This window comes from Coffea eugenioides, chromosome 6 (genome assembly GCF_003713205.1).
Source record: "Coffea eugenioides isolate CCC68of chromosome 6, Ceug_1.0, whole genome shotgun sequence".
Taxonomy (NCBI): domain Eukaryota; kingdom Viridiplantae; phylum Streptophyta; class Magnoliopsida; order Gentianales; family Rubiaceae; genus Coffea; species Coffea eugenioides.
The window spans coordinates 39,691,339-39,718,347 of record NC_040040.1 but is presented as its reverse complement, the minus strand read 5'-3'; the positions used below and the strand labels follow the sequence as shown (position 1 = coordinate 39,718,347).

General features: G+C 37.4%; 3 protein-coding genes across 6 annotated transcripts; 2 read left to right on the top strand and 1 right to left on the bottom strand.

The window, feature by feature from the left end:
* Positions 1-353: 353 nt before the first annotated feature.
* On the bottom strand, positions 354-1,692 carry LOC113772886. The gene is made up of 2 exons (XM_027317383.1): positions 1,647-1,692; positions 354-1,145 (listed from the first exon to the last, which is right to left on the bottom strand). Exon 2 carries the CDS (start codon positions 1,092-1,094, stop codon positions 537-539), a length of 558 nt encoding a protein of 185 aa, XP_027173184.1. The 5' UTR covers positions 1,095-1,145; positions 1,647-1,692; the 3' UTR covers positions 354-536.
* A 9,672-nt stretch (positions 1,693-11,364) lies between these two features.
* On the top strand, positions 11,365-24,009 carry LOC113775476 (replication protein A 70 kDa DNA-binding subunit B-like). 4 transcript variants are annotated; one of them, XR_003468887.1, is made up of 12 exons: positions 11,365-11,649; positions 20,284-20,429; positions 20,528-20,798; positions 20,878-20,974; positions 21,077-21,201; positions 21,298-21,376; positions 21,473-21,602; positions 21,683-21,834; positions 21,936-22,056; positions 22,451-22,573; positions 23,527-23,629; positions 23,724-24,009. XR_003468887.1 is itself a non-coding variant. In XM_027320377.1 (10 exons), exons 2-10 carry the CDS (start codon positions 20,286-20,288, stop codon positions 22,571-22,573), a joined length of 1,242 nt encoding a protein of 413 aa, XP_027176178.1. In that variant the 5' UTR covers positions 11,365-11,649; positions 20,284-20,285; the 3' UTR covers positions 22,574-22,935. The 4 variants fall into 4 exon arrangements, 3 of the variants coding, with proteins under 3 accessions (XP_027176178.1, XP_027176177.1, XP_027176179.1); XM_027320377.1 differs by lacking the exons at positions 23,527-23,629; positions 23,724-24,009 and having other exon boundaries at positions 22,451-22,935; XM_027320376.1 differs by lacking the exons at positions 22,451-22,573; positions 23,527-23,629; positions 23,724-24,009 and adding an exon at positions 22,138-22,342.
* On the top strand, positions 17,485-20,171 carry LOC113774159. Its single transcript, XM_027318726.1, has 2 exons — positions 17,485-19,379; positions 19,460-20,171. The coding sequence occupies exons 1-2, from the start codon at positions 17,485-17,487 to the stop codon at positions 20,169-20,171; spliced, it is 2,607 nt and encodes an 868-aa protein (XP_027174527.1).
* Positions 24,010-27,009: the final 3,000 nt, after the last annotated feature.

Genomic DNA, 27,009 nt, shown 5'->3' with positions numbered 1-27,009 from the left:
AAGAATTCAGAAGAAAACATACTTATGGTTCTAACCATCTCAAAAGAAGAAAAAACAGCATGCAACTACTTACCAAATAAAAAATTTCTATGCAACTACTTACCAGTACTCTTCGAAGGTAAGTCTCCTAGCAACTGACAAATTCAATACTCATAAAAAACAGCATACAAAGACAGCCCTTAACAAGCCAAATTAACAGCCCTTAAATTGATGAAATTAGCACATGCAAATCAATCCAGGTTCAACAACACTCATACAAGTTGATGCCACTTTCAAACCAACATATTTAACAAACTTGCACAGTTAAACATTCCTAAGTTTACACCAAATGACTGCCCGTGGGAGCATAAATAGCACTTATCGAAATACTAAGCCAAGCATTTTGGGTCATAGCAAACCTAAGCAAAATCTGGTCTTTGACAACCATGAATGGCCATAGCATTAAACAAGAACTTACTAGCCGATAACGAAAATTTATAAAAGTCATTCAACAAATAGTAAACAAGAACTACGGATAGCCAATAAACACCGAAACTTCACTTCCCCTCCATCTTCGGGATGATGAACATCTCAATCCAGGTTAACTGCTCATCCCTACTGAAGCTAAGAAACAGAGCTCTAAACTCTTCATCCAGCAACTCCTTCAACAAGAACATATGCAGCCGCTTCTCCAAACCCAAGCTCTCGACAGCTTTTTTGGCAGCAGCTATGGAATATTTCTCTCTGGACTCTTTTTCATTTGCCGCAATACAAGAAAATCTGTTGAAATTGCTAAGCGCTTCTTGGTAGTTTTCAGAGCCCGACTGTCGAGACTTCGCACCTCTAGATCCATCCTTCTCAGAGCTATAAGCACCACTGGAAATTGGACGCTTGCTAGGATTTCTTGGAATAGGGCTGTCTTCATCGTCTGATGAAAGGAAGTGATGTGGAGGGTCAATAACAGAGCTGGAAGCCACCCCTTTCCCCTTGATGTCACTACTGTCCCCCCTACGTCTCCTTACTCGAGGAGGCACATATTGTGGCGAGGGCTGTGCCGAGGACTGAGCTCGACTGCCAGTGGCGTGTTTGCCACCCATAACCGCATCCCATTGCATCACCAAATCAGCACTATTTGGGTGTTAGAACTCCAAATAGTGCTTGTTTATCTATTTGTATGAAGAAGCTAAGTTAGATGCACATTCTATGTACAACGGGTAGTGCAAAATGTATAAGACAGAACAGGAATTGAAGTACAAGAAACAAAAATAATTCAGATGTTTCCAATTCTTCCAACTCTGAATTCTGTACACATAATCAATATGATTACATTGGAGCATTTTGTTTTAGTCTCAAACGAAACAATTAGACAGTAAGCTGTTTCACCCTAGTAGAGACGCACTGTTCTGTAATACTATCAGAACTAGAGCAGTAGCAAAATTCCAATAGATAGTAGCCTTTTTCCTACTATGGCTTTCAAAACCCTACTTTAAAAAGAGCTAATGACAGATAACATGTGTTCTTCCATTCTCACTTTTTCATAAGGAATTGGCATGTATGTAACCAAGGTAATTGAGAAGACTAATTATGTAAACGAAAGTCTATAACTACTGCACAATTTCATGGTTAAGGAAATACAATGGAACATGCATACAATGGTCAGAAATTACCTGGTACAAATAAGCCCACTGATAAGCCCACTGGTACAAATTACCTGGTACAAATAAGCCCACTGATCAGCTCCAGCTTGGAAGCATTTATGCTCGGCATCCCACCCTATCCCAGTCTCAGGTTTGGCAGAATCTCCCCGGAGATGAGTGAACAACCTCCATTTCTCCACCATGCGATAGTATTTGGACTGGCATTGGCTTCCAGTGCAACCGAGCCCATACTCTTGGGTCAAGTAGTTAGCCAATGCAGTGAAGTTAGCCAACGTGCTACGAGTTGCCTCCTATTTTCCATTATGCTGCCACTCCACGTAGGTGCGGACATAAAGATCCTCTTCCCAGGGCAGCCAATATTTTTTGTCAGACATCTATGAAAAAACCAATAAGCACATCAGTCTTTTATAAATATGTTGTATGCACAATAGCAGATGAAATAAAACGGCATAGAAAATGATATCTTACGTCAAAGTAGTTTTGTAGGGCCTCGTGAAAGTCGTTAGAGGCACAAGAGGAATGGGCTGTGACAGAAGAACTGGGGCTGCAAGGGGATTCTGTAACATAATCCAACAATAAGTAAGAAAGGTTCTACACATTTGGATTAGACTATTGGTGCCAAATATAGTGGTACGGCAAGGGGGAAGACTAACCGACGCTTGAACTCTGAATATATGAATTGCTCGCGGGCATGGAAACTTCCTGTAGATCACACATACATCAGCACATCGTGGGTGGTTATGGGGAAAAAATTGACACAAAGCATGGGTAGCAGGATGCCCATAAGTTCATCATCAGACGAAAGCGAAGTTTAGAATGCTATCCAAATGCAACTTGTCGCGCCCCACTTTTTGAGTATGTGAAAGTAGTGTGTATGTGAATGTGTGTGAAAATGAAAAAAAAGGCCGTGGGATTGTGAAATGCGACGGTTTGGCCAAACAAAGTTCAAAAAGGGTTTTGAATGGAAAATGGAGTCGCCACTTGGTATAGAGTTAGGGTGTACCAAGTCACCCAAAAAGTGATTTTTTGGAAAGAAAAGTAAACAAACCCTTTTTAAAGAACTCTTAGGTCTACGTAACCAAAGAAAGGGATCGGGGGTCACATTTGATAAGGGAGAAGGCAAAGGCAAAGCCTAAGGCACTCCCTTACCCTAGCCAAAGCTAGTTGCGTGACTTAGCCCTTCTTTTCTTAATTCTTCTACCCAAAATATGTGTTGCATGTTGGATGTGACTAATGGATATGAAAAAAAAATGCAATCCTAAATCTAAAATGTCTCTTATGAGGCTTTTTGGTCCCAATCACATGAGTTGTGATGGCCAATAAGGAAAACTCTCATAGAGGTCACGGGTAATGCAAATGAAGACCCAAATATGAGTGCAAGTGTGAAAATGTAAGAGGAATGCAAAATAAAATAAAATACAAATACAAATGTAAGTGCAAGTGTGCAAATGTAATAAAAGTGCATGTGTGCAAATGTAAGAAAAGTGCATGTGTGCCAATTGAGAAAATGAAGGTGTATGTGTGCAAGTGGATCAAAATATGGTATAATGGTAGTAAATGCATCTAAGTACAATTGGGTGCAATTTGTGAGGTAGAAAATAAATAAGTGATAGGGAAAGAAGAGAAAGTGTGTGAACATGGCATGTGGAGTAAAAAATATAAGTAGGGAGAAAATGTAGATGAAAAAATGATATGGTAAAATGGAGGTGCATGATCCTAGAGGAATGCATCAAGTCGGGTACGGGAATGACTTCTATCTTCATGATTTTAATTTTCCCTTTGACTAGAAGGAAGAACTAGCGTGCTAAGGCTATTTTGTAGCCACACTCGCTCGTTTCCCTTACCTAAAGGGGACTTTCAAGCAAATGTACCCTACAACTAGCATGAGGATGCAAAAACCTAAAATGAAGGGGAAAGGATTGGAGGAACATGCCAAATGCTAGAAAACTAAGAAAAATGTATGAAATGTAGTGAAACATGCAAGTATGTGCTAAAGAGAGGGGACGGCCTATTGGGTCTAGCATTGGACTAGCCCTTTTCCAAAATTCTCTCGCAAGCATTGGACTAGCGAGAGCTCGAGGGAAAAGACCATGGCCAACGTTGGACTAGCCACGGTGACGCACATTCATCACATTCCTCTATGACTATAGAAAGCAAGTAGACATGCCAATCACCTATAAACACGTAGCACATAACACTTAGCATGCTCGACTAAATGCAAAAGCCTAATAAAGCAAATTAGCACGTAGCAACAAAAGCAAGCAATCAAGCTAATGAACCTATTACATTTGCTAACTAAAACAAATGGGGAAGAGGAAAAGGGAATAAAAATGCACTCCAAGCCCTATCTATTACAAGCCAAGAGGTGTACACATACCCCATAAATAAAAGAATGACTTAATAAAAGCAAAAGTAAATGAAATGAATTAAGGAAAAGCAAGGAAAGCAAAGTAGACATGCAATTCTCACTTAGCACGTTGGATCATATAGGAGAGAGACAAAAAAGATAAAAGAAGTTATACCTCCCTTGAGTTGATGCCTTAAATGGAGTGAAATCACTTATTTATCCTCCAAAATAAAAGAAATGGTCAAGGTACCAATTTATTTGAGAAAATTTAAAAGAAATGCGCAAATACAAAGCTCACTTGATCGTAAAACCCCTAAAGTCATGACTTAAGTGCAATTGAAACAAAGCATAGTAGTCAATTGAAGCAAGCAAGCAATGAAATTGTAAAATTAAAAACTACCAAGGATCAAATTGATGAAATTATTCAACTGATGGGGTCCTAGTAGCATTAAGGAGGCTTCAGGGGTTAAAGTGCAACTTTTGGAATACATTTGCATGCATGCAGTCAGCAATTTTCAGCCAAAACTGAAACCATTCCTTCGGCCATTTCTGCTATGGCCAGCATGCACAAACTTCAGCAAACCCCAAGCAAACTTTCGGCAAACACAAAATTCATGCAAAACTTCGAGTCGGCTCCACTCAAAACCATTTTAATCACCTCTCAAAAACATTTCAAATAAGCAGTTCAAATGATCAAAAATTTCAGCAAACCGAAGGAAGTTTCTGCAACAGCAGGTTTCGGCCATTGATGAAGCTTTTTATCTGCGATTTTTAGCTCATTCATCCGAAATGTGCTTGTACAGAGTAACGACCCAAAGGATTAAACAACTCAAATTTGAATCAAACAGCAAGATTTCTTACGTATCCTTTTAGCATGAGCTAACCAGTAGCTGATATCAAGAGAGTGATCTAAACTACACCATCCTTGCCAACAAGACAGGAATGCGTGAAGCAGGGTAGGACACCAGCAATGGGAAAGAAAACATTTTAACCTTTGCAAAGAACCACTTCAATCCCTACCCACTGCATAACCCAAAAAAAGTGAACAAACCCCCGGCAATTAAACAACTCAGAGAGGGGCTGCTGCCAAGATGCTGCTGCAACCAGCTGAGAATCGAGAGCTTGTTGCAGCAGATTCTTAATATACCAATCTCAGCCTCATGGAACGCAAAAAACCAGGCAACAGATTAATCAAACACTTCTCCAATTTTCAACATGAAACTTTTGGATTTGAAACACAAAATTTAGGAAGAGAAAAGCGTGCAAAACTGGAAATAGAATTTCTGCAATTTTCTCGGCTTCATCCCCATCGCCTTTCGTCAGACGAAAAACCCCCAACCAAACGGATTTGGGTTGGAATATGAGGATCAACAAAATTTCTTTTCATTTTTCAGCACAATAATTAATATCTAAAGATTTAAGAGGGCCGAACAAATCTGGAAATGAAAACTACACCTTATGGTTATGACCGCTACAGACAACAAAGCATTTGTTTTTCCAGACCAGCCCGACATCAAACTACCGTCTAATCTTTTCCAAGCAAGCCAGGTAACAACGATTTAACCACTACACGGATTCAGACCCTCTTACTTGGCAAGTGTTAAACTTAGTTTGCACCAAAAAGAACCAAAACAAATCCTCATCCAATTTCACGAGCTTAACAGCCCGGTATCAGATTGTGCACACAAAAAGTATAGAAAATCTGTGAATCAGGATCCGGTTGCAACATTTCCAGATTCATTCAGGCTTTGACAAAATTTAACAACGAATAAAGATCTACCCTTCCCATAAAATCTCAAAGAGCAGAAACAAGGAAACAAAACACCAGATTTATGGCTCACAACTTTTCAACAGATTGGGTTCTGTTTAACGATGGAAATGAACAAGAAAAAGGGTGGAAAGTTACCTGCTCCACTGCCTTAAACCCGTACTCTCAGCGACAAGCGCAACGGCGGTAGCAAGAAAACAGCACCAGCAACGGCGGCGTCACCACCTCAGCCAATGTTTGACGATGAGATTCTCGATACTCCTTTGTTGCTCTCCTCTCAAGCTCTCGTTTTTTTGGCTTTTCCTACCTCAGCCCCTATTCCTCTCACGCTGTTGTGCCTCTCCTCTATATCAGATTTCAGCCGCCAACTTCATCCTCAGACTTCTGCTCTCAGCCCTCGGTTTCTGATTCCTTCCTCTCTTTCTTGGTTCACTCCCCCGCAGCCTCTCTTCAGCCTTCAGCCGTTACCTCTAGTATTCCCTCAGTCGTCCAGTCGTCCTTCTCTCTCTGCTTTTTCTCTTGCCTAGCTCTCCGACTCTCCCTCTTTTTATCACCCTTCAAACCCTAGCCGTCATCCAGATTTCCTCTTCTCAGCCGCGCCTCCCTCTCTCAGCTCACTCTTCTCCCCAGCCAGCCCGTAGCTTCCTTGAAGTTTTTTCTAGCCGTCAGCCGTCACCCTTTGCCTTTTATATGGGAACCTCAAGTCCCTAAAACCCTCAAAACTCATCTTGATGGCCCTAAATGATTCCAGCACCCGGCCCCCCTCCTAGCCATTGATCATGGTTTTGAATTGGAGCCCTTAGATGGCCTGTACTTGCCTCATCTTAACGGAGCCAGAAAACGCAGTAATGAAAATAGGCCAAATGCCAGAAACCGCAGAAACTATCTTTTTCTCTTTTTCCATTCATTTTTCTTCTTTTTTTTCTCTTCAGAACAGCCCAAAACCCGCTATCGGGTTTCCCTTTTTCCCTTTTCCTTAAATAAATAACAATAAACCTTCCTAATTTGAATCTAAAAATTTAAAGAATATGTTTTTGTGAGCAATTCTCTCTTTTTCGAAAAATCTTAAAATTAATAGACAAATAAGCAAAAATGAACTAAATTAAAAGATTTAATGTCCAAAATGCTTAAAAAAAATGTCTAAGACAAAATTTTGAAATAATTAAAACAAAAATAGTAAATAAATAAACGAGTAAAAATTTGGTGTCTACACAACTATGTTAAGAATGAGGGAGGCCCATAAATTACTCACACGGTTGAACCAATTGATGAACGTCTTCACCAAGTTTTCTATTTCTAACTGTAAAGCATGTTTTGTATTCTATGCCTAAGTCTAAAAAATGACTGTCGTAGGCAAATTGTTTTGACATCTTAGTGTAACTTTAAACAGCAATCCGGATCAACTAGACCGGCGACTTGAAAAATTGAAGCATCAGGGTAGATAAGAAAGTAATTCCCTTCAAAAAATTACACAACCGTGAACATCAATTAATGATTCTTCAACTGTAATTAAACGCATATTTGGGAAGAATGCCAGTCATGGAACCCTAATTTAACATTCATGCGATTCATCAAATACGCAGCAACTTGACAGAAATGGGAGAAATTTTAACAAGGAACTACCGAAATCAAACATGATAAAATTGACCAACCAATTAGACAAGTCTAAAAAAGAAATTACCGACCGTTGTATGGCAGCTTAACGGCGTATTGCAAGGGCAAGGAAACCTGGGAATATAAGAGCACTTAACTCCTTCCTTTCCAAAGCGCTGAACTTGCAATCGATCGATGAAAGATGAGCCGAATCACATACTACCACGCTCCAAACGTGGAGGCATTTCTGTAATTGCAGATTGAAACCTTTGCTTCACAGATTTATAGAACAACACGCTGTCCCAACCTCGCATGCGAAGTGAAATTTGCTATCACTTCATGGCAGAGGAATCAATTCCTTCGGCCGCTTGGTAGCAGTAGACTCAGTCTTCCTGATAGTTTCCAATGGCCTTTATGATGTAGTCGTTGAATGGGTTGGATGATGAAGTAATTGCTCAGTGAAAGAGCTGCTCAGCCGAATAAGTTCTCTGACGAAGGCTTTGATGGAGCAGCTTTCCCTTTGCTTTACTCAGACGGAAGGTGCAACGGTACAAAATATGTAACTGTAAGCAAGTGAAACACAGTAGAAGTGGAGGGCCCCTGTCGGTCAAGACTTGTTAACTCCGAATCGGTATGCCAGGTATATGTCCACGTGGGCCTACACTTCAAGCATCAACTAGATTTGGTTTTGACCATAATGTCCATGCTGGAACATACGAGATGGAATGTACATGTATATTATTCTGGTCTACTCTTTGTTATCCAAACACCAATTTGACATATTTTTTGGAATAAGCCAAAAAATGCCTATCCAAACATTCTTAATATTTCAAAGTAAAATGGATGATATTTTTAGAAAATATAATAGTCTTGTAATTGTGTATATAGATGATATGTTAGTATTCTCTAAAAATAAAGAAGAACATGTAAGTCATTTAAAATTAGTCTTTGCAGAATTCATTAAGCATGGTATAGTAATGAGCTCAAAGAAAGCTCAGTTTTTTAGAAAAAACATAGAATTTCTAGGAACATAAATTGGACAAGGTAAAATAAAATTACAATCACATATTTGTAAAAAGGTTGTAGAATTTCCAGATAAAATAGAAGAAACAAAAAAGTTACAAAAATTTCTAGGATTACTAAATTACGCTAGACCCTTCATTAAAAATTTAAACAATTTAGTAGCACCATTATACAGTAAAACATCTTTAAAAGGACAAAAATTCTTTAACAAAGAAGATATAAAATTAGTACAAGAAATAAAAAGTGTTGTTAATAAATACCAGATTTAAGATTACCATTAGATACAGACTATTTACTTATAGAATGTGATGGAAGTAATAAAGGATGGGGAGCAATCTTATTAGCAAAACCACACAAATATAGCAAAAGAGAAGAAGAACAAATTTGTGGATATGCTAGTGGTAATTATAGAGAAAAAGGTAATATAAGTAACATTGATGCCGAATTATTAGTAGTAGCATATGCCTTGGATAATTTCAGACTTTTTATTATAAATAAACCAGAAATAACTATTAGAACAGATTGTGAAGCTATAAAAAAGTTTTATGATACTAATAATGAAAAAAGAAGTAGTACTAGAAGATGGTTAAATTTTACAGATAGAATAATTGGTAATGGGTATAAAGTACAATTTGAACACATTAAAGGAAGTAATAATAGCTTAGCTGGTTTTTTATCCCGACAATTCTCATAAATTCTGTGATTTTCAGAAACAATATGGCACAAGGTAGCAGGGTAAAGCTTGGACAATGGGAACTGACAAAGTATCCCAAAGGTACCGGTGTATATTTTCGTAGCACTGAAGAAGGTAATCTGGAAGAAATCCAGCAGGATATCTTAAATAACCTCTGGAACATGAATAGCACTAATGTAGCACAAAAAATTAGAATATTAAATATCTTAGCATTTTATTTTAGCAATCTTCCAAAACAAAGTTTTTCATATTATATAGTAGTACAAGGAAGGACACCTGGAATTTACTCTAAGTGGATTTCAGTAGTAGAACAAATCAAAAATTTTCAAAACCCTCTTTGGAAAGCTTTTCATAATATTCATGAAGCATTAGAATTTGCTAGAAAAAATATTGGCATAACATTTCATGTAGATACTAAGGCCAGCATGGATAGTACAAAAATACCAGGACCTTCTCAAACTCCTGGAAGTAGTAGTAGTTATTTAGATGTAGTAGAATTTGATAAAAGTAGAAATTTACAATTCTGTAGACATTGTGATAGCATGGTAAATAATTTTTGAAGAATAGATGAGAAATGCAGGGTTTACGAGGATGAGATTAAGTCCCAAAAGGCTCAGATTGATTCCTTGACAAAACAACTCAAAGAAATGCATGGGATTGTAGGGTTACAAAGCGGCACTATTCTCTCACAAATATCAGAATTGGGAGAGCTAAAAAGAAGGTTATCACAGATAACATCCCATATGGCCAGTTCTTTCTCTGGCCCAAATTTTGAAAAACCTGAATATGAAAGGCTTTTAAGCTTTCTTAAGCCCAGACTATTTTTCAAACCCTACACAATTTTAGAACCTTTTCCTTATCCAATCGTAGAAATAATTGGACAAAAAGTCCAAGCCCAACATTTTTCAAAAATACAAGCAGTACAAAATCATTTTCTGAACCTAGCCACAAGTTATAGCCCAACAAGTAGAATTCGTTTTAGCCCTTCTTATTGGATTAGCCCACACAAATTTTGTCCAAATAACCCAGAACCATGTAACCATAGCAAAATAAACAATCATTGTGTTCATACCCTTGATTTTTATTAACATATCTAGTCTATTGGCGAATGCCGTTGTTTCCAATTGGGTTTCAATTGCTAACGTGGCTTCCTTGCATTGGTTGATTGGTGGTCGTCCAGCCCGTGGGATTCCAATTTGATATCGTCCAGCCAGCATGAGAATTGGACGTTTGCTGATTGTTGCTTTTTGTTTCCTTGGACAGCTGGCAATTCTTTTGTTTCTTTTCTTTGTTGTTTGTTGTTTGCTCGGAAGTGTTCCGCTACAATTTGGTCCTGCGTTGCCGAATAGACCACAATTATTACTAATTATCTTTAATTGTAATTATTCCTTTGACTCTATTGATTATTATTAAATACTAATTAATTGTTAATAACTTATTAGTGATGTCGGTTTTTTATTGCCACTTTTGTTGCCCAACAAATTGCATTTAATCCATCACTTTTTTCGACTTATTAACAAAAAACAAGTTTTTTTTTGTTGTCCAAAAAATCTCATTTAATTACCTTTTTTCCAGATTTTTTTAAGAAAAATGTCCTTTTATTTTTTGTCATGCCCAACAAATAAGGTTTACCCATTGACTTTTTTGGGTTCACTTTATATTAATTAGATTCTGGTTCCACGCTTTTATTGTCGAACAAATTGCATTTGATTACCAGTTGTATGCAGTTATTAGCCAAAAATTAATCTTTTTTTCCCGATCAAATCATATTTGGTTGCCCTTTTTAACAATTAATTGCTAATTATTTAATTAATATTGTTACTTTTTGTTGCCTAACCAATCGCAGTTCATTAGCAAATTGTTGCTATTAATTGTTACTCAATTAATATGCCTGCATTGCTCCGCTTTGAGAAAAGCATTTCTTATTAGACTTTTCTTCTTTGCTTTGGACTGTCTTAATAATTAATTGATTCGTAATTAACTAATTCTATCATTAACATACTTAATTACCAATTCTTTGTAATTAACTATGGACGCATTTTATTTGTTTAGTTTAGATGCATACTTTCTCGATTTCTTTGTCCGTCATTTCACGTTACTTGTCAGCAGCCTTCTTTTGTTGACAAGTGATTGTACTGAGCTGAACAATGCTGTCTTATTTTATTGTATTACCCATTTCTTGTGACTGTATTTACTCTTCCTCATAAGAGCCCTTTTAGTCTTTTTGTGCTTTGTTTGGGGTTATGTCTGTAAATCTGCAAGATACCGTCACTTCCTCCCCTCGTCGCCCATCAGCTTTTTTTCTCCCGTTGATTGACATTGTTTTCTGCTTTGCATTTGCACAATGGTTATACCGTTTCTTAGCTTTTCCACAGCAGATTTTCTGCTGATCATCATCATGATCTGTGGTAATTGTGCATTTGCTCCATTGTTTTCCCTATTCTATTGCTCTTGTTCCTTTGCTAGACAGAAAGAGCTACCTCATAAGCACCATTCTTCATTTTCTTTAGCTATTTTGAACCTTCCCTCTTTCCCAGTTTATTGGTTTGGCTTTAATTTGCACTGCTGCTATAGTCGCTGCTTCCTGGTGAGCATCTCCACTTTACAGTTTCTTTTGTATTGTTTCTCCTCTAATTGTTCATATATTTGAGTATTGCTCTCGTATTGTTGTGTTTCTTACTTTTTCCTTGCTTCTCTACTTTCTTGCACACTTGTTCGACCATTTTAATTTTTTCCTTGTCCCTGCTAAATTCCTATCACCAGATTTGCTTCTTTTTTTTTGTCTCTTGTTTCTTTTTCCCCTTTTCTTATTATTTCTTTGATAGCTTTTTTAACCTTTTTGTGCTCCTTACACATTCCATGTACACATTATTCTATTTTTCCTGATGTTCTTCTATTGCCAGTAAGAAAATGCCTATTTCTTGCGTTGTAATTACCTGCCTGATTTTTCTTTTTTTGTTAAATATTTGCTTTTTGGTCAGCTATTAACTGTTAACCCCTTTACCCCCCTGCTATTTGTTTGATTTTTGCTCGCTCTGTTTTCTATCGGTTTTTAGTTTACATTTTCCCCTGCTGAGTTAGATGTTCTTTTCTTTATATAGTCCTTCAGCATTCTAGCACTCTTAGTAAAATCGAATGGATAGAAATGCTACTCGCCGTAAAAAATATGCAGAAATGCCACCGTTGGAAAAAATGGAACTTCTACAACGTCGAAGAGAGAATACATCTGCCAAGAAAAAAGATACACATTTACTCCCACGTATTCGCAAGGTTCCGCTTGGTTATATAGAATCCGATGTTTCTTTCCCTGATTCGCATCCTGAAAATCTTGATAGTGCGAATCAACCTTCTATGCATAGTGAAATGTTAGGAGGTGAACCATTGAAGACCGGTCATGACAGTGCCAATGTCATTACTGAGGCATTACAATATATGTCCTCTCGCACCTCTGCTTCTTTTGTTCCTCGTGTTGATTTTGTTTCCTCTGCTGAAATAGCAAGTGACACTCCAAATGCAAGTACTCTTGCAGGTATAGTTGGTGATGTCCTACTTTTTTCTTATCCAATCGGTGGTTTTTAGGACACCTTCTGTGACAGCCCCACATCTCCCTAGGGCAAACCCTAGGGTATCAGCGGACTGCCTGCCCAGCTCTCGCCAGGACTCAGTCGTTCAAAGTACTAATATCATCAATGAAACGAATGTAACATTTGACAATGCAGGGGATTGAAACACTAACTCAAACATAATCACTAATTCAACAATTCAGCTTAGTACATATATCATCGCATGCCAACTTACCACGCTTCACTCAAAATTACATAATATAAATCACCCTTAAGAATTTAAGCTTACAAGTCTGCTTAAACGAAAGTTACAACCTCCAAACGCAAGAACGGCAAAATAAAGCTAAGAAAGCCCTCGATCAAATCCCTTCCCGATCTGTTAAGGAAAACAAAGGGAATGGGGTGAGCTAAAGCCCAGTGAGGTTCCAGGTAAACAAGTAAACACATAGCCACATAAAATCACAAAATAGCCAACTAAACACCGTACAGTAAAATAACAGTTTAATCACAGTTCAATTCAAGGATACGGGTGGCTTTCAAAAGCCAAAGGTCCACTTGAGCTTGATCATAATTGCCTCCTGTTGACACTCCGTCAACACTTGTAACAGTATATAGGTCCGTAGAACACCACTTTCACCAGTCTCCGTCCACCAAACAACCCCCCACCGGGCCCGCACTCCATAAACAGTAGTTTGGTAATACTCGAGTATACCAGGAATCCGAGTTTCCAATGCTCAAGGATTCCAATGAAACAGTATCAAGCCGAGGATTTTATCACTGGTGGTGCTGGACAACACAACAAGCAAGCACAACGGCTATGCTTCACCAGGGACCTCCAAGCAAGATTCAATTTCCAGTGAACAGTAAACAGTCCTCAAGGTTTATCGGCCTTCTCGACCAAGCCCTTGCTGGCTCGATACAATCGACTCACCTATGAGGTTGGGTACCCAAACAGTAATAGTAGTTGGTGGAATGTCATCCACGCAACTTAAGCACAGTCATGTATAGTAATATCTCATTTCATGTTAATTCATTCAGTAAGTAGAGCCTCAGTGAAAAGAAAAAATAAGGAAGGTCGAGTGCGATATAGTACACACTCGCCTCAATTTTAATTAAAACAGTGTTTGGCTCAAACAATAACAATTCAATACTTTCAAGTACACAAATATTTCACATAACAAGTAGCAGGTAGTGGAACACTCACCTGTCAAGCAAAAGTAATAATCGACGTCAAACGTCTCAGTTACGATCACCGTCGTTGCCCAAACCTTACTTACAAGTTGCTTTGGTCACCAAACAAACCACCACAATAGAAGCTTTAGGCTTGAAACAACCTCAAAGATTGAAGGAAATTTTCTCACAAACTCTAGATCTTTCTCTTTTGGTTTTTGTTCAAGATCAAACTAAGGTTGTCATAGCAAGAAGATGGAGTTTTCTTCCTTCCCTTGGAAGCCCTTAAGGTGGACGAAATTTTGGAGGAAAATGAAGCAAAGTTGGTTTAAAAATTCCTCTAATCCTTTGGTCAAACAAGATAAATGACTAGGGTTTTGCCACATGGCTCCATTATTGTCCTAACCTTTCTTAATCTTTGACTAATGCCATTCTTACCTTTCCAAATGCACCAATAATTATTCAACACCTCTAATCTCTCACATAAAGTCTCTACCACTAATAAAAGAATACTTGGACAATTACAAGTGGTGAATTATTTACAACCTAGCTCAAGGAAATATTTTACTTCAAGTAAAATGAATTGAAATGAAATGCATGGAAATTATTATAACACATAGAAAATAATTTGGAAGGGCATATATTAAATGGTCTAGATCTTATAATAAGGCATGTAAGTAAGAAAATTGTGTTTTAAAGTGAGGGTCAATACAAGGGATTTGTTGTAACACATTGTGAAATATAATGCTAGGGCATATAAGAGGTGGTTTAAATCTTGGTGCAAGGCATGTACTTTGGGAAAATTGTATTTTAAAAATGAGGGTTCTCACACCGTCACTCCCCTACTTACTGGTTGCCAGTTTTGCATTTCAATTCTTTGTAAATGGATGTTTTTTCATTTACAATCTGCAGAGTTTCCACTAGCTGCTAAGGCTGATCTTAAGGGTTCCAAAGGAAAATTTCTTCCAGAAAAAAGAAAAAATTTGAACCTCTCTTCTTCTACTATTGAACCTAATTTTTGTCTACCTAGGAGAAAAATTAGGAACTCTATACCTGCAGCTTTGCATGAACGACCAGCCGAGTGCTTTGATCGTTCTGATAACGTCATCCAAGAAACTAACTCTGACAACGAGGATTTGCATATGAACAGTCTCTTTGAAAATTCAGTAGAATATTGTTCTTCTGACCATGTTTCTATGAGCTCTGGAGAGTTTTATCCTATCGGAACTGCTGTTCATACCGATCCATTTCTGCACCGAAAAGACAAATCTCTTGAGAAGCAAAATTTTAGGAATTCATCTGCTTGCCCTGTTCCTGTGATGCTGGTTAATAGTACCAATAGTTCTTCTCATCTTTTTGAGAGCATTATGCAACCTTCCAGCATAGACAAAGATCCTCTATTTGCTCATCAGCTTTTTGAAAACATTGTTAAGTACTCTCCTTTGGCCAAGGTTTATATGCAATCTGGCCAGCTGCAATCTCCTTTCACTGATAAGCATCAAACATTCCATTTTGGAAAGAATATACCATCGTCTCAAAACCAAACTTTTGAAGCAAATTCTGCATCTCAAGGTATATTTTTTAAACAACTACTCTCAAAACAATCCTTCCGAATATTCTTTGCTTCCCGCCACATCCTAATTATGTTCATTGAAATGACAACAGCCTGTTTTGTTAGCTTATTTCTTTATACGGTTGCAGAAATCACCTCTGTTCAAGTGAGACGATCTACCAATTCTGTTGAAAAAATTGATTCAATCATGGAGGCAACAAAAAATGCCTGCTCTTGTGATTTCTCATATGACGCACAGTCTTTTACTCGAGAGCGTTGTTCTCATCGCCGTGTGAGAAAACAGACTTCGGGTTAGCATTTTATTTCTCACTAGCTATTTAGATGCCCTTTAATAGAGACACAACTTAGCTTGCTTCTCAATTGTAGTTTCAAAATAAATGCAGCTGCGTCTAAAAAGAGGAGGCAGCGTCGAATTTTCCAAGCCGACGAAATCCCACATAAAGCTTTGACTCTTCCAGATGCTCCTGATTGTGAGCATTGTGGAGCCAAGAGGTTCCATTTAGAACCTCCTAACTTTTGCTGCTCTGGCGGAGATATTTCTATTGTGGCTCCTTCTATGCCTTATGATCTTAGGCGCCTATTTATCGAAAATGATGAGGAAAGCGCTCATTTCAGGAATAATGTTAAGACCTATAATAACAACCTGGGATTCACATCCTTTGCTGCAAAATATGATCCAGAACTGACCAAGAACACGAAAGGCGTTTATACTTTTTGCGTTCAGGGTCAGGTCTACCACTTTCTTAATAGTTTCCTCCAGCCTACCAAAAAATCTTCTGGAATTCAGTTTTACTTTTTTGATTCTGATGAAGAATTAGCAAGGAGGGTTGGAAGTTCTGATAAGTTGCGTGAAAGTACTTTAAAATTACTTATGTGCATCCTCTCAAACAATCCTTATGCTAAATTCTTTAAGAATCTCAGAAATGTCCAAAACATTGACAACTATAAAATTGTTTTGAATTGTTATCCTGGTTTGGACCAGCGTGTCTATAATCTACCTACGGCCTCTCAAGTTGCTGCCATATGGACCGAGGATGATGATGAATCAGCGGACAAAAATGTTCATATTCAAGTTTATACCCACTCTAATACCAGCCATAGAATTAAGCATTACTATGGCTGTTATGATCCTTGCAATATCCTATTCTCTTTCCTCAAGGCGAATGCGGATGGCACCATGGTGTTAAAAAACTTCGCAAGAGAAAGAGAAATGCGGATTCTTGTGAGGAAGATTTCAATGTTGATCCTTCCTCTGTTGATGACCCTTCACATTTACTTGATTTGGAACGTAGAGGCAAGTGTATTTCTTGCTGTTTATGCCTATTAGGAGTGAACATCATAAAATTTTCTGCATTAGCTTGACATTTTTTCCTTGGTTTTTATAGCTGTTGAACATGGAAAGAACGAAGAGGACACTGTATCGGCAAGGGAGTATTATTGTTATAGGTTTCAAATGAGAGAGAACGATGAGTCGATGCTGCTGCACAGTCTTAGACTTCTACAACAATTTTCGGTTGATTCCTATGTGAAGATAGAAACTTCTAGGCTAGACTTTCATAGACACCGATAGAATGTTGTTAGGTCAGAAATTCTTCAAGGAGTATTGGACAGTGTCTCTCTAGGCCAAACTGAAGGTTCTAAAGTTGGTCGTAGGATAGTGCTACCTGCTTTTTTTATAGGTGGTCCTAGAGACATGAGGCGCCGCTATCTCGATGCAATGGCACTCGTACAAAAGTACGGAAAATCGGACATTTTCCTTACCATGACCTGCAATCCCGCATGGAAAGAAATTCAATGCAATTTGAAGTATCATGAGAAGCCACAGGATAGGCCTGATCTTTTAGCTAGAGTTTTTAGAGCTAAATTTGAAATGCTTAAGCATGAGCTCTTGAATAAACAAATTTTTGGTGAAGTGGCAGCATGCGTCTATGTCATTGAGTTCCAAAAACGGGGATTTCCACATGCTCATTTGTTGCTCATTTTAAAGCCTCAATTTAAGTTGCTCAATCCTGAGTCCTATGACAAGGTAGTTTGAGCTGAATTACCTGACCGGATTCAATATCCTCACCTCTACTCTCTTGTTGTAAAACATATGATCCACGGTCCCTGTGGAGATATGGATAAAAGTTATCCTTGTATGAAAGACGGTTCTTGCAAGAATCACTGTCCAAAAAATTTCTGCCCTCATACAACCCATGGTGAAGACATTTATCCATATTATAGGAGAAGGGATGATGGCAAGAAAGTGAGAATTCGCAGATTCACCCTTGATAATAGGTGGGTTGTGCCTTACAACCCCTATCTTCTTGCTTTGTTCGATTGTCACATGAACGTGGAGATTTGTTCTACCATTAAATTGGCCAAGTACTTGTATAAGTATGTGTTCAAAGGGCATGATCTGGTTTGCTTTAGGATTATGGCGGATGATAGTGCTACTGATACTGACGAGATTAAAGAGTTCCAAAAAGGTCGATACATTTCACCTCCGGAAGCGTTTTGGCGCATCTATGAGTTTCGTTTAAATGAGATGACCCCGTCTGTTTATACTCTCCAAGTCCACCTTCCGAATCAGCAGCTTGTTTCTTTTCCAAAGAACTCGGATTTGCTGCAATTGTTAGCTAAAGTTGATTTTTCTAAGACCATGCTGACTGAGTTTTTCAAAATGAATGCAACCAACGCAGCTGCTGAAAACCTTAAATGCTTTTATAAAGATTTCCCTCAGCATTTCATCTGGTCTTCTAAATATAAACACTGGACAGAAAGAAAGCGTTGGAAGGTGATAGGTAGGCTCGTCAGTGTTAATCCAAAAGAGGGAGAAAGGTACTATCTAAGACTTCTCTTAAACCATATTCCAGGACCAATATCATTCGATGATCTCTTGACTGTTCATGATAAAAAGATGAAGTCATTTAGGGAGGCTGCTTTGGCATTTGGTTTGTTGCAATCTAATACATATATAGAAGAAACGCTTGAGGAAGCTGCTGCATTTCAAATGCCATGTTCGCTCAGATTGTTATTTGCTACTCATCTGGTCTATTGTTCTCCAACTGATCCCGTGATGTTATGGAGAAAATTTGAATTTGACTTTTCTAGAGACTATGAGCGGTATGAACAATATCATGACTATTCTCCCGCTCAAATTAGGGGCTTGGTTTTAGCTGATATTAACAGATCGCTTCAGCAGATGGGTACAAGCATTGCTGCCTATCAGTTGCCATTAGATGATCTTGTTAGTGTAGATCAGGTTCACCTAACAAAAGAAATAGAATCTGAAAGAAACATAGACATTCTGCCAGAAGATCTATTGATGTCTTTCAGATTAAATCCCCAACAAAAGTATGCTTATGACATCATTCTACAAGCATGCTTTGCTTCCCAAGGACATTCTTTTTTTATTGATGGTCCTGGAGGTACCGGTAAAACCTTTTTATACCGGTCGCTGCTTGCTACTTTGAGATCGCAAGGCTTTATAGCCATTGCAGTAGCAACCTCTGGAATTGCTGCATCTATCCTACCTGGAGGAAGAACTGCACACTCAAGGTTCAAAATACCTCTTGATTTCTCGAAGAGCAGAACCTGCCAGCTTAGCAAGCAAGGCGGTGTTGCAAGGCTGCTCTCACAGTCAAAACTGATCTTATGGGATGAAGCTTCCATGGCAAAATGGGAAACTATTGAGGCATTTGATGATTTGCTTAGAGACATAATGGAATCTGAACTGCCTTTTGGGGGTAAAGTTGTTGTATTTGGTGGGGATTTTCGTCAAACACTGCCTGTTATTGAGCAAGCAACAAAGGAAATCCTTTTGCAGTCATGCTTTCTCAATTCTCCATTGTGGGATAAACTTCATAAACTGAAGTTGACAGAAAACATGCGAGCTATATTAGATCCTCACTTTTCTGACTTCTTGTTAAGAATTGGCGAAGGGCGTGAACCTGTGGATTTCGACGGTGAAATAACTTTGCCAAGAGATTTAGCCATTCCTTATTATGATAAAGAAGAGTCCTTAAACAGGTTACATTACTTAGTAACTTCTGATTTATCTACCTACTCTTCAAGGTATACAGCTTCTAATTAAACTTCTTTATGAACAGGTTACTATACTCTGTATTCCCAGATTTAACTCTCTATTCCCAGGATCCATATAGCATGATAAATAGATGTATTCTTACCCCTAAAAATAGCTCGGTTGATGAGCTGAATGATATCCTAATTAGAAGGTTTCCTGGAGAGCTTAGCACTTATATTTGTTCCGACAAAACTGTTGATCAGCGGCACCAAGGGGATTATGAAGATTTCCTTAATTCTCAGAACCCAAAAGGCCTACCTCCTCACAGGTTAATGTTAAAGGAAAATTGTCCAATTATACTGATAAGAAATCTAAATCCTGTTGAAGGTCTATGCAATGGCACAAGACTTATATGTAGAGAGCTTGGCCGGCATACTATCTCTGCTGAAATTGTCTTCGGCCAGCATCAAGGAAAGAAAGTTCTCATTCCAAAGATACCCTTGCAAACTCCTGACAACCAAAAGAACTCCATTGCATTCATAAGAACTCAATTTCCTGTTCGCCTCTGCTTTGCATTGACCATTAATAAATCTCAAGGACAAACTCTCGATTATGTTGGCATTTACTTGCAAGAGCCTGTCTTTTCTCATGGACAGTTATATGTAGCCTTGTCCAGAGTTAGAACTTCAGCTGAGCTAAAAATACTTATTGTACCAGGAACTTTTGATGGTATAAAAACGGATTGCAAAACTAGAAATATTGTGTTCAGTGAAGTTTTTCAATTGAGCCAGCAGTAGAATGTTCTTATATTCAGGTATACTTGCACCAGTTTACGTTTGTTTTACTTATTGCTATGGTCTTATGTATACCCAAACCTGTACATTATAATCATTTTCCCTTTTTTCACAGAAATGTCTAACCTCCTGCCAATTGGGGATATCATGCCTGATATGAAAAACTGGTCTTGTATCATCACAGTTCAGGAAAAGCAACAGGTCACAGATTCTATGGGAACACCAACCAAAAAGCAAAATTTTGTTTTCTATGATTCAGAGGTTACACTTTAGAATCTGAAATAGCCATTAATTATTTGATTCTTTATTTGTTTGTCCATCATATTTGTTATGTGTAATTTTTTTTTGTCTTCTGGTAGGGCTCTAAAGTTGAAGGGATAATCTTCAATGCTGATATTCCGAGAATGAGTCCTATGCTGCAGGTTTATAAGAGATATAAGATTTCAAATGCTGATGTCAGGACTATTCCGCTAAAGTTTCAAACTGCTGAATTAACCAAACAGTGGGTGATCACTTCAAAAACTGTCATTGATGAGGTCGATGGGGATGAAGACATTATGCCTATTCAATTTGCTTTCACTAAGTTTGCTGATTTAGCTGAATACATGGATGATAGAAGCAAGTCCGTCGGTGAGTATGCAAATAGTCCATCGTTCGTATTTTTATCACACATCGTTATTTTCTCAACCTGCCTTCTTTTCCTTTGCAGATGTCCTCGGAGTGGTGATCAGTTCATTAGCCATGAAGACAATCACTAAGAACTCCAAACAGTCAAGCGTCCAAAAATTTGTCCTCCTGAATGAAGAGTGAGCAATCTTTTTATCATACTGCACGCTCTTTTATTGGCCTTATCTCATTTTTTGTATATCTTTGAATCATTTCCATCCTGCCTTTTATATCAATGTTAGGTCTCAAACTGTCCTGCTATCTTTATGGGATGATTTTCTGAACAATGAAGGTCAAGTTATATTGAATAACATGCAAAGCTATCCTGTTATCATTGGTCGAAGGCTGAAAGTTAACAACTACAATGGTCTGTTAAAATGCTGTCTTTTTGAATTATAACCTTTATTTGTATATCAAGGTTCTCAATCATAGCTCGATATTCATTCTGTTGTTTATTCTATAGGCGTTTCTCTCTCTACTTGGTTCGATTCTGCATTGCTTGTTGATCCACCAATACAGGAAGCAAGACAGCTCAAAAATTGGTGCAATGACATTAACTAGCATTTTTTTATGCACCTCAGTCTCACTTGTATCTTTACACCAGCCGATATTTTCCTTACACCATATTTTTTTTGTAGGGCAATGAGAAATACTAAGTCAATTGCAGAAATCATTGATGCAAAAAGTTACATTAAATACAATCCTGCACTTTCTTTAAAAGGGGACCAAAAAACTACTCTAATTTGCAATGTTACCCCATCACAAAAGGTAATCAAGTGATAGCCTGTTATGTAATTTTATAGCTTCTTATCTGTTTAACTGTCATCTTATGAATGTCTATCTTTTAGACTGCCTGGGTCAAGGCAAAGCTCTCCTTTGAACACATCTTCCAGAAATATTGGTACATGAGTTGTGCAAAGTGCTATCGAGCTACAACAGCAGACTACGAAATTGAATTTACTTGTAATTCATGCAAGGAGAAAGGCGCTGCTATGCCTAGGTCCTATTACTGAATTCCTAACTTTAATTCTGCTGCTTATACTCTCTTAATCTTAATATTATAAAGTGTATAACCTAAGCACTTGTATACTTATCATTCAGATGCCGCTTTGATATTGATTTGAGCGATGACAGTGGAGTTATACCTGCTTCTATCTTTGGAGATCTAGCAGAAACTATTCTCACCTTCACTGGTCTTGAAGCAATGGATCACTTTAATCAGGTTATTTTAATTGATCAAATTTAATACTAAGTACAGTATTTCCATGTCATGTCACCCTTATATCTTCTGTGCTCCTACCAGAATCTTGAGCTGCCCCTTGAGTTTGTTCATGCACAGCTTAAAACAAAGACGTTTCTGGTTCACATTAAACCAGTCCAAACACAACTCGCTGATGCTAGGCAGCGTTATACCGTTTTATATTGCTCTGAACTTGAACCATAATTTGATTGTGCTCGCTTAACAAATGAACCAAAATCTGTCTCTCTTTCAACTGACCGACAGACAGAAAATGAGCAGCTGCTGACAGCGGGTTGATGAATATACCTAGAGTTATGATACATGACTGTGTTTTCTTTGAATCAGCTATTAACTTATCTAAGCGTTGCGCTTACAGGACACGGTGGTTCTAGCTCAAAAGTGCGCCTTCGACTCAGCCAAAAGTTTGATGAAACAGAGACTGTTGACACCAGTGACCTTGACAGTCCAGATGCTGACTCCAAGAAGAAAGCAAAATTAGGCTGAATTGCCTTCACTACCTTTTGGATTGCTTAGACATTAATATTTTTTTTGGTTCTATCGTCTACACTTCTATACTTAGGCAGACTGCTAATGCTTTTGGAAATACTGCTCACCTATTCATAATTCCCTGGCTTTTGTACGTGGTTATCTACTAAACAGCTTTTGTCATGATCATTGAACTTTGGTAATGGCACCTGTATCAAAGTTCTTGTCCGGCTTTCAAAGATTAACTGAGATCCTCCATCTTAGGAAGCATGAGGATTTTTATAGATATCTTTGGATTCCTGACTCTGAACTCCCTTTTTGTAGAACTAACAGCTTTATAATCTATACAATGTGGGGTTTTTTTCCATTTCTTTATATTTTTTGCAGTACAATTGCTATTATCGCTTTTGAACATCCAGTTTTGTATGCATACTTGTTCATTTATTACCCAAGCCTGCATTTTTTTCGAATAAAAGTTATATATTCAGTTCCTACTACTTATATGTCAGACTATCTGCTCCACTTAATATACCAAGTACATGGTGAATTATAATTTTGCCTTCAAACCATTAAAGCATTGCAAATGCAGTAATTTACATGCTGTCATTTGACAGCTCGCACTTAATGTTTACCATTGAATTGTCTTTCCTATTCATTGTTCTATACCTATCCTCTGCTGCAACTAATAAATCTTTTCAATGGTGGTACTAAAGAGCCTGCACTTAGCATTAAAGCAAATTAAAAAAAGAACTCTTTTTACATTCATCTTTTCTTTATATATATGCTATTTATCGTTTACAATATCATACATAACACTGGCACATTTTCTGCATAAGGACTTGTCAACAGGTGCATTGCTCTACAATCTATTTCTAATACTCACGAGATAGTACAGGCTTGTGCTTACAATTTCTATTAGCAGGCTACTTTTCTGATTTTTCAATTCTTCAACTTTCTTCCTGATAGATCAATGGCAGAAACAATGTCTATATCTCCAGCGAATTTCCCTCCGACAAACAGCTGTTTACCAGCTTGCTGTTTTCTACTCAAATGCATCCATAGAGGACAGGTTAACTTTTAATTCATCTTCACCTATATTGCAACATTTACAGTTAAATAGCATGGTATTCTTTGACGTTATTTTCCTGCCTCATCTTTTCAAGGTATTACCTGCTCAGTTTCAATTGTTGCTTCATCAGCATCATTGCAATAGAATCATTCTAAGGTTTGGACTGCGGCAATGGGCCATCGCAGTTACTGATCGTGCATTCGAAGAAGGATGGGATGCTTTTTGTGAACACAACATTGTTAAGAGACATGACACAATTGTTACTTCGGCATAGCGGAAATCTGATATTTGTTGTCATTCACTTTTGTGAGCTACAAAAACAAGTTTTATTGCCCTGGACAGTTTCCCTACCAGACCTGTTGCACATGAACGTCGTAGCATCACGAGGTCAGAATATCACTATATCTATCTCATATCCTCGTCCATATCATATATAATTTTTAGCTTAACACATAATCACTAATTGCAGATGATATCCACGCATCTACTAGACAGCAGCAAGTTGCTTCCTCGCTGAGACCAAATTTCTGCCAAGATCTTTCTGATTCGGTTTGCTTTTATCAAACATTTAACTCTGCAACTCCATCCAGTTTGGTAAGCTATTCCATGTTTACCTGCATTCTCTTTGTCATCTCAACTTTCTTTCAAGCAATTTCCTTTTGTTTTTGGATATCTTCTGATTTGCACATGACAGAAAATTCCACGCTTTATCGATCACTTCATCAATGGTACCAAGACTCCCACGTTGCTTATCAATACTGGAAACAAAAGCACTCAAATAGGTGTAAAACATAGACGCCTTCACCAAAACTGGAGAGATTTCATTCTTGAGCATCGACTGCAGCACAACGAAACTCTTGTTTTTGTTCCAGAATCCGAAAATATATTTACAGTTTTAATCTTCGACGATACCGGAGTTGAAAAGATATTTCCTTGGTATCACACATTCAATATTTATTCAAGTGCTTAGCCAATTTAGCTGAACTATGCTCTGTAATCTACCTATGAATTAAATACATTACTGGTAATTTCTGCTTATTCTTAGTTAAACTATGCAGCCGCTGCCCCGCAATCCTTAATACCTTACTTCTTGTTTGAATTCATTAATATTATAAAATTAATTACTCAACTGGGCATTGCTGGGCATCATTACATTCGCCCACCGCGCATCGCGCGGTGTTATCCTCCTAGTTTCCTAAAAGCCTCTTTAACATTACATAGATATACCAATCCTTCGGTATTATATGCCAATGAAGAAAGAGTGGTCCTCACCCCTCAATTTCTACTAGACTGTGGATTCCTTGAAAACATCTGGATAAATGATCTAGAAGACACGTACAGATTGGGGATCCATCTCGGATATTTTGCCAGAAGATTACTTGACTTTGGAGAATGGGTAAGGATTGAAATCAGATCAGCCCCAGCAGAATGGATTGGACTATTAGATATGGCACTAACAGTTCATAGAATAAGGTTAACAGTCAGCAATTGTTATCCAGGGAGATTAACTACAAAAGAAGTATAGAGATTAAAGGCAAATATTGTCGAATGTCTCTTATCATTAAAAGAACAGCTTAGAAGAAGCAGAATGCTAAGTCTAGCATATAAACATTTCAAAGCAGAATGGAATCATTATAAGTTAGCATCAGAAAATAGGATTCAAAATATTTATATTCCAAATGTTTATTTTCTAGAAAAAGATTTTGAAGAGACAACGGTAGATGAAGAATTATTCCAGGGATATTTAGAAGATTACTTAGCATACGACACTCCAGAAGATTCTTTTGATCTAGAAGAATATGATACAACTCATTATTTTGAAAGCATGGGACCAGAAGAAATCCATAATTTAGAAAATCAGATGGAAGGATAAGGAGAAAGACACAGGTGGGACACAAATACCAGGCTTTGTCAATAAACAGTTGGAAGACACTTTTTCGAAACTCAAAAATTTGAAATCCGTCGGCTGAATAGATTGGAATCTTTTCTTTGGTCGGCCATATTATTTTATGGATTCAACATAATTGAAATCCGTATAGGTAGGAACATAAGTCCGGAATTTCAAGTCCGGAAGTAGGCTATAAATATCTCAAAGTTCTCATTCATCAGACACGATGAATTCTTGTGAGAAACCTGAGCATAAGAAAATCATCTTGTAAATTCTTGTGAATACATATACTTTTATGCACATTTTTCTCATATATCCTTGATCAAAATAGAGAGGAACGGGAAACAAGAGAATAGAAATTAGTTGCAGCCAACCCTAGAAAGCTTAATCTTAAAATTTAGAGAGATACCCTGAGAGAAGATACCCTTAGACAAAGGGAGAAATCCAAAAAGTTCAAAAGACCGTGTAGTACCACTCAAGCCGTGTTAGCTGTTGAAGGCATTTAAAGGCATTCGGGAAGATCAGGTGAGGCAAAACTTTGTCAAAGGATTCGCAACTCTAAAGAATCGGAGATTTTTTAAGAAAAAGCTCAGCAAGGAAGGTATAATTTCAAAAATTTCTCTTAAAGTACCAAATCCTCATATAATAGATTGAATATTTTTGAATAATTTTATGAATTTTGATAACCAACCAACATATAATTATACAAGCACACCAGAGCACGCATATTGGTTAGCTTTAGAAACTATCAAAAGTCCCGAAGGATATTATAGTTACAGATTAGACCAAATAGAATCAGTGGAACAGTGTTTAGCAAATTTAGACATAGAACAACATAGCCTTAACAGAGTCATCCATCACGATCCACGATAATTTCTTAGAAACATTAGACAAGTTAAAGTAGATCTTTTATATCATAAATTATTTGAATTACAAATATAAGAAGATTATATAAATATGAAAAAATTAGAAAAAGAAAATCATAATAGAATTATTAATAATATCATTTACAACAAAAATTAAATTTTTCTAAGGATAATATCATAGAATTTTATAGGTCTTTAACCTAAACCTTATAATTTCGGCCCATACATAGAATTTATATCATAGAATTTTATAGGTCTTAAACCTTAACCTTATAATTTCGGCCCATATATAAACAAAGAATTTTATAGGTCTTTAACCGAAACCTTATAATTTCGGATATATATATATATATATATATGCCCTTTTGAATTTGATGCTTGTGTAAGTTCAACATCAGAAGAACTAGAACAGTAGAACCAAGGTCCATAATTGCGAAGTGCGTTTGAAAATGTGAACAAGTATAGCTAAAAGTAAGATAATATATTCCCTTTGGCACGACAGAAAAAGCCTCAACTTTCCATTGATAGCTAAAGGATCAAGATTCAAAGTGAAAGTAATGGAAAAGATGATTATGTCTAATTGAGAAAAGAAATCTACATCAAAAAGTGAAAAGAGAGAAGATTAA

Excerpts from the sequence above, each read along its gene's own strand:
- LOC113772886 (XM_027317383.1), bottom strand. The coding sequence starts at position 1,094 with ATGCAATGGGATGCGGTTATGGGTGGCAAACACGCCACTGGCAGTCGA.
- LOC113775476 (XM_027320376.1), top strand. The coding sequence starts at position 20,286 with ATGTCTAACCTCCTGCCAATTGGGGATATCATGCCTGATATGAAAAAC. Across the intron at positions 20,975-21,076 it reads TTTGTCCTCCTGAATGAAGA|GTCTCAAACTGTCCTGCTAT; the intron begins GTGAGCAATCTT and ends TATCAATGTTAG. Across the intron at positions 22,057-22,137 it reads CAATGGATCACTTTAATCAG|AATCTTGAGCTGCCCCTTGA; the intron begins GTTATTTTAATT and ends TGCTCCTACCAG.
- LOC113774159 (XM_027318726.1), top strand. The coding sequence starts at position 17,485 with ATGGATAAAAGTTATCCTTGTATGAAAGACGGTTCTTGCAAGAATCAC. Across the intron at positions 19,380-19,459 it reads AAAGAAGAGTCCTTAAACAG|GTTACTATACTCTGTATTCC; the intron begins GTTACATTACTT and ends CTTTATGAACAG.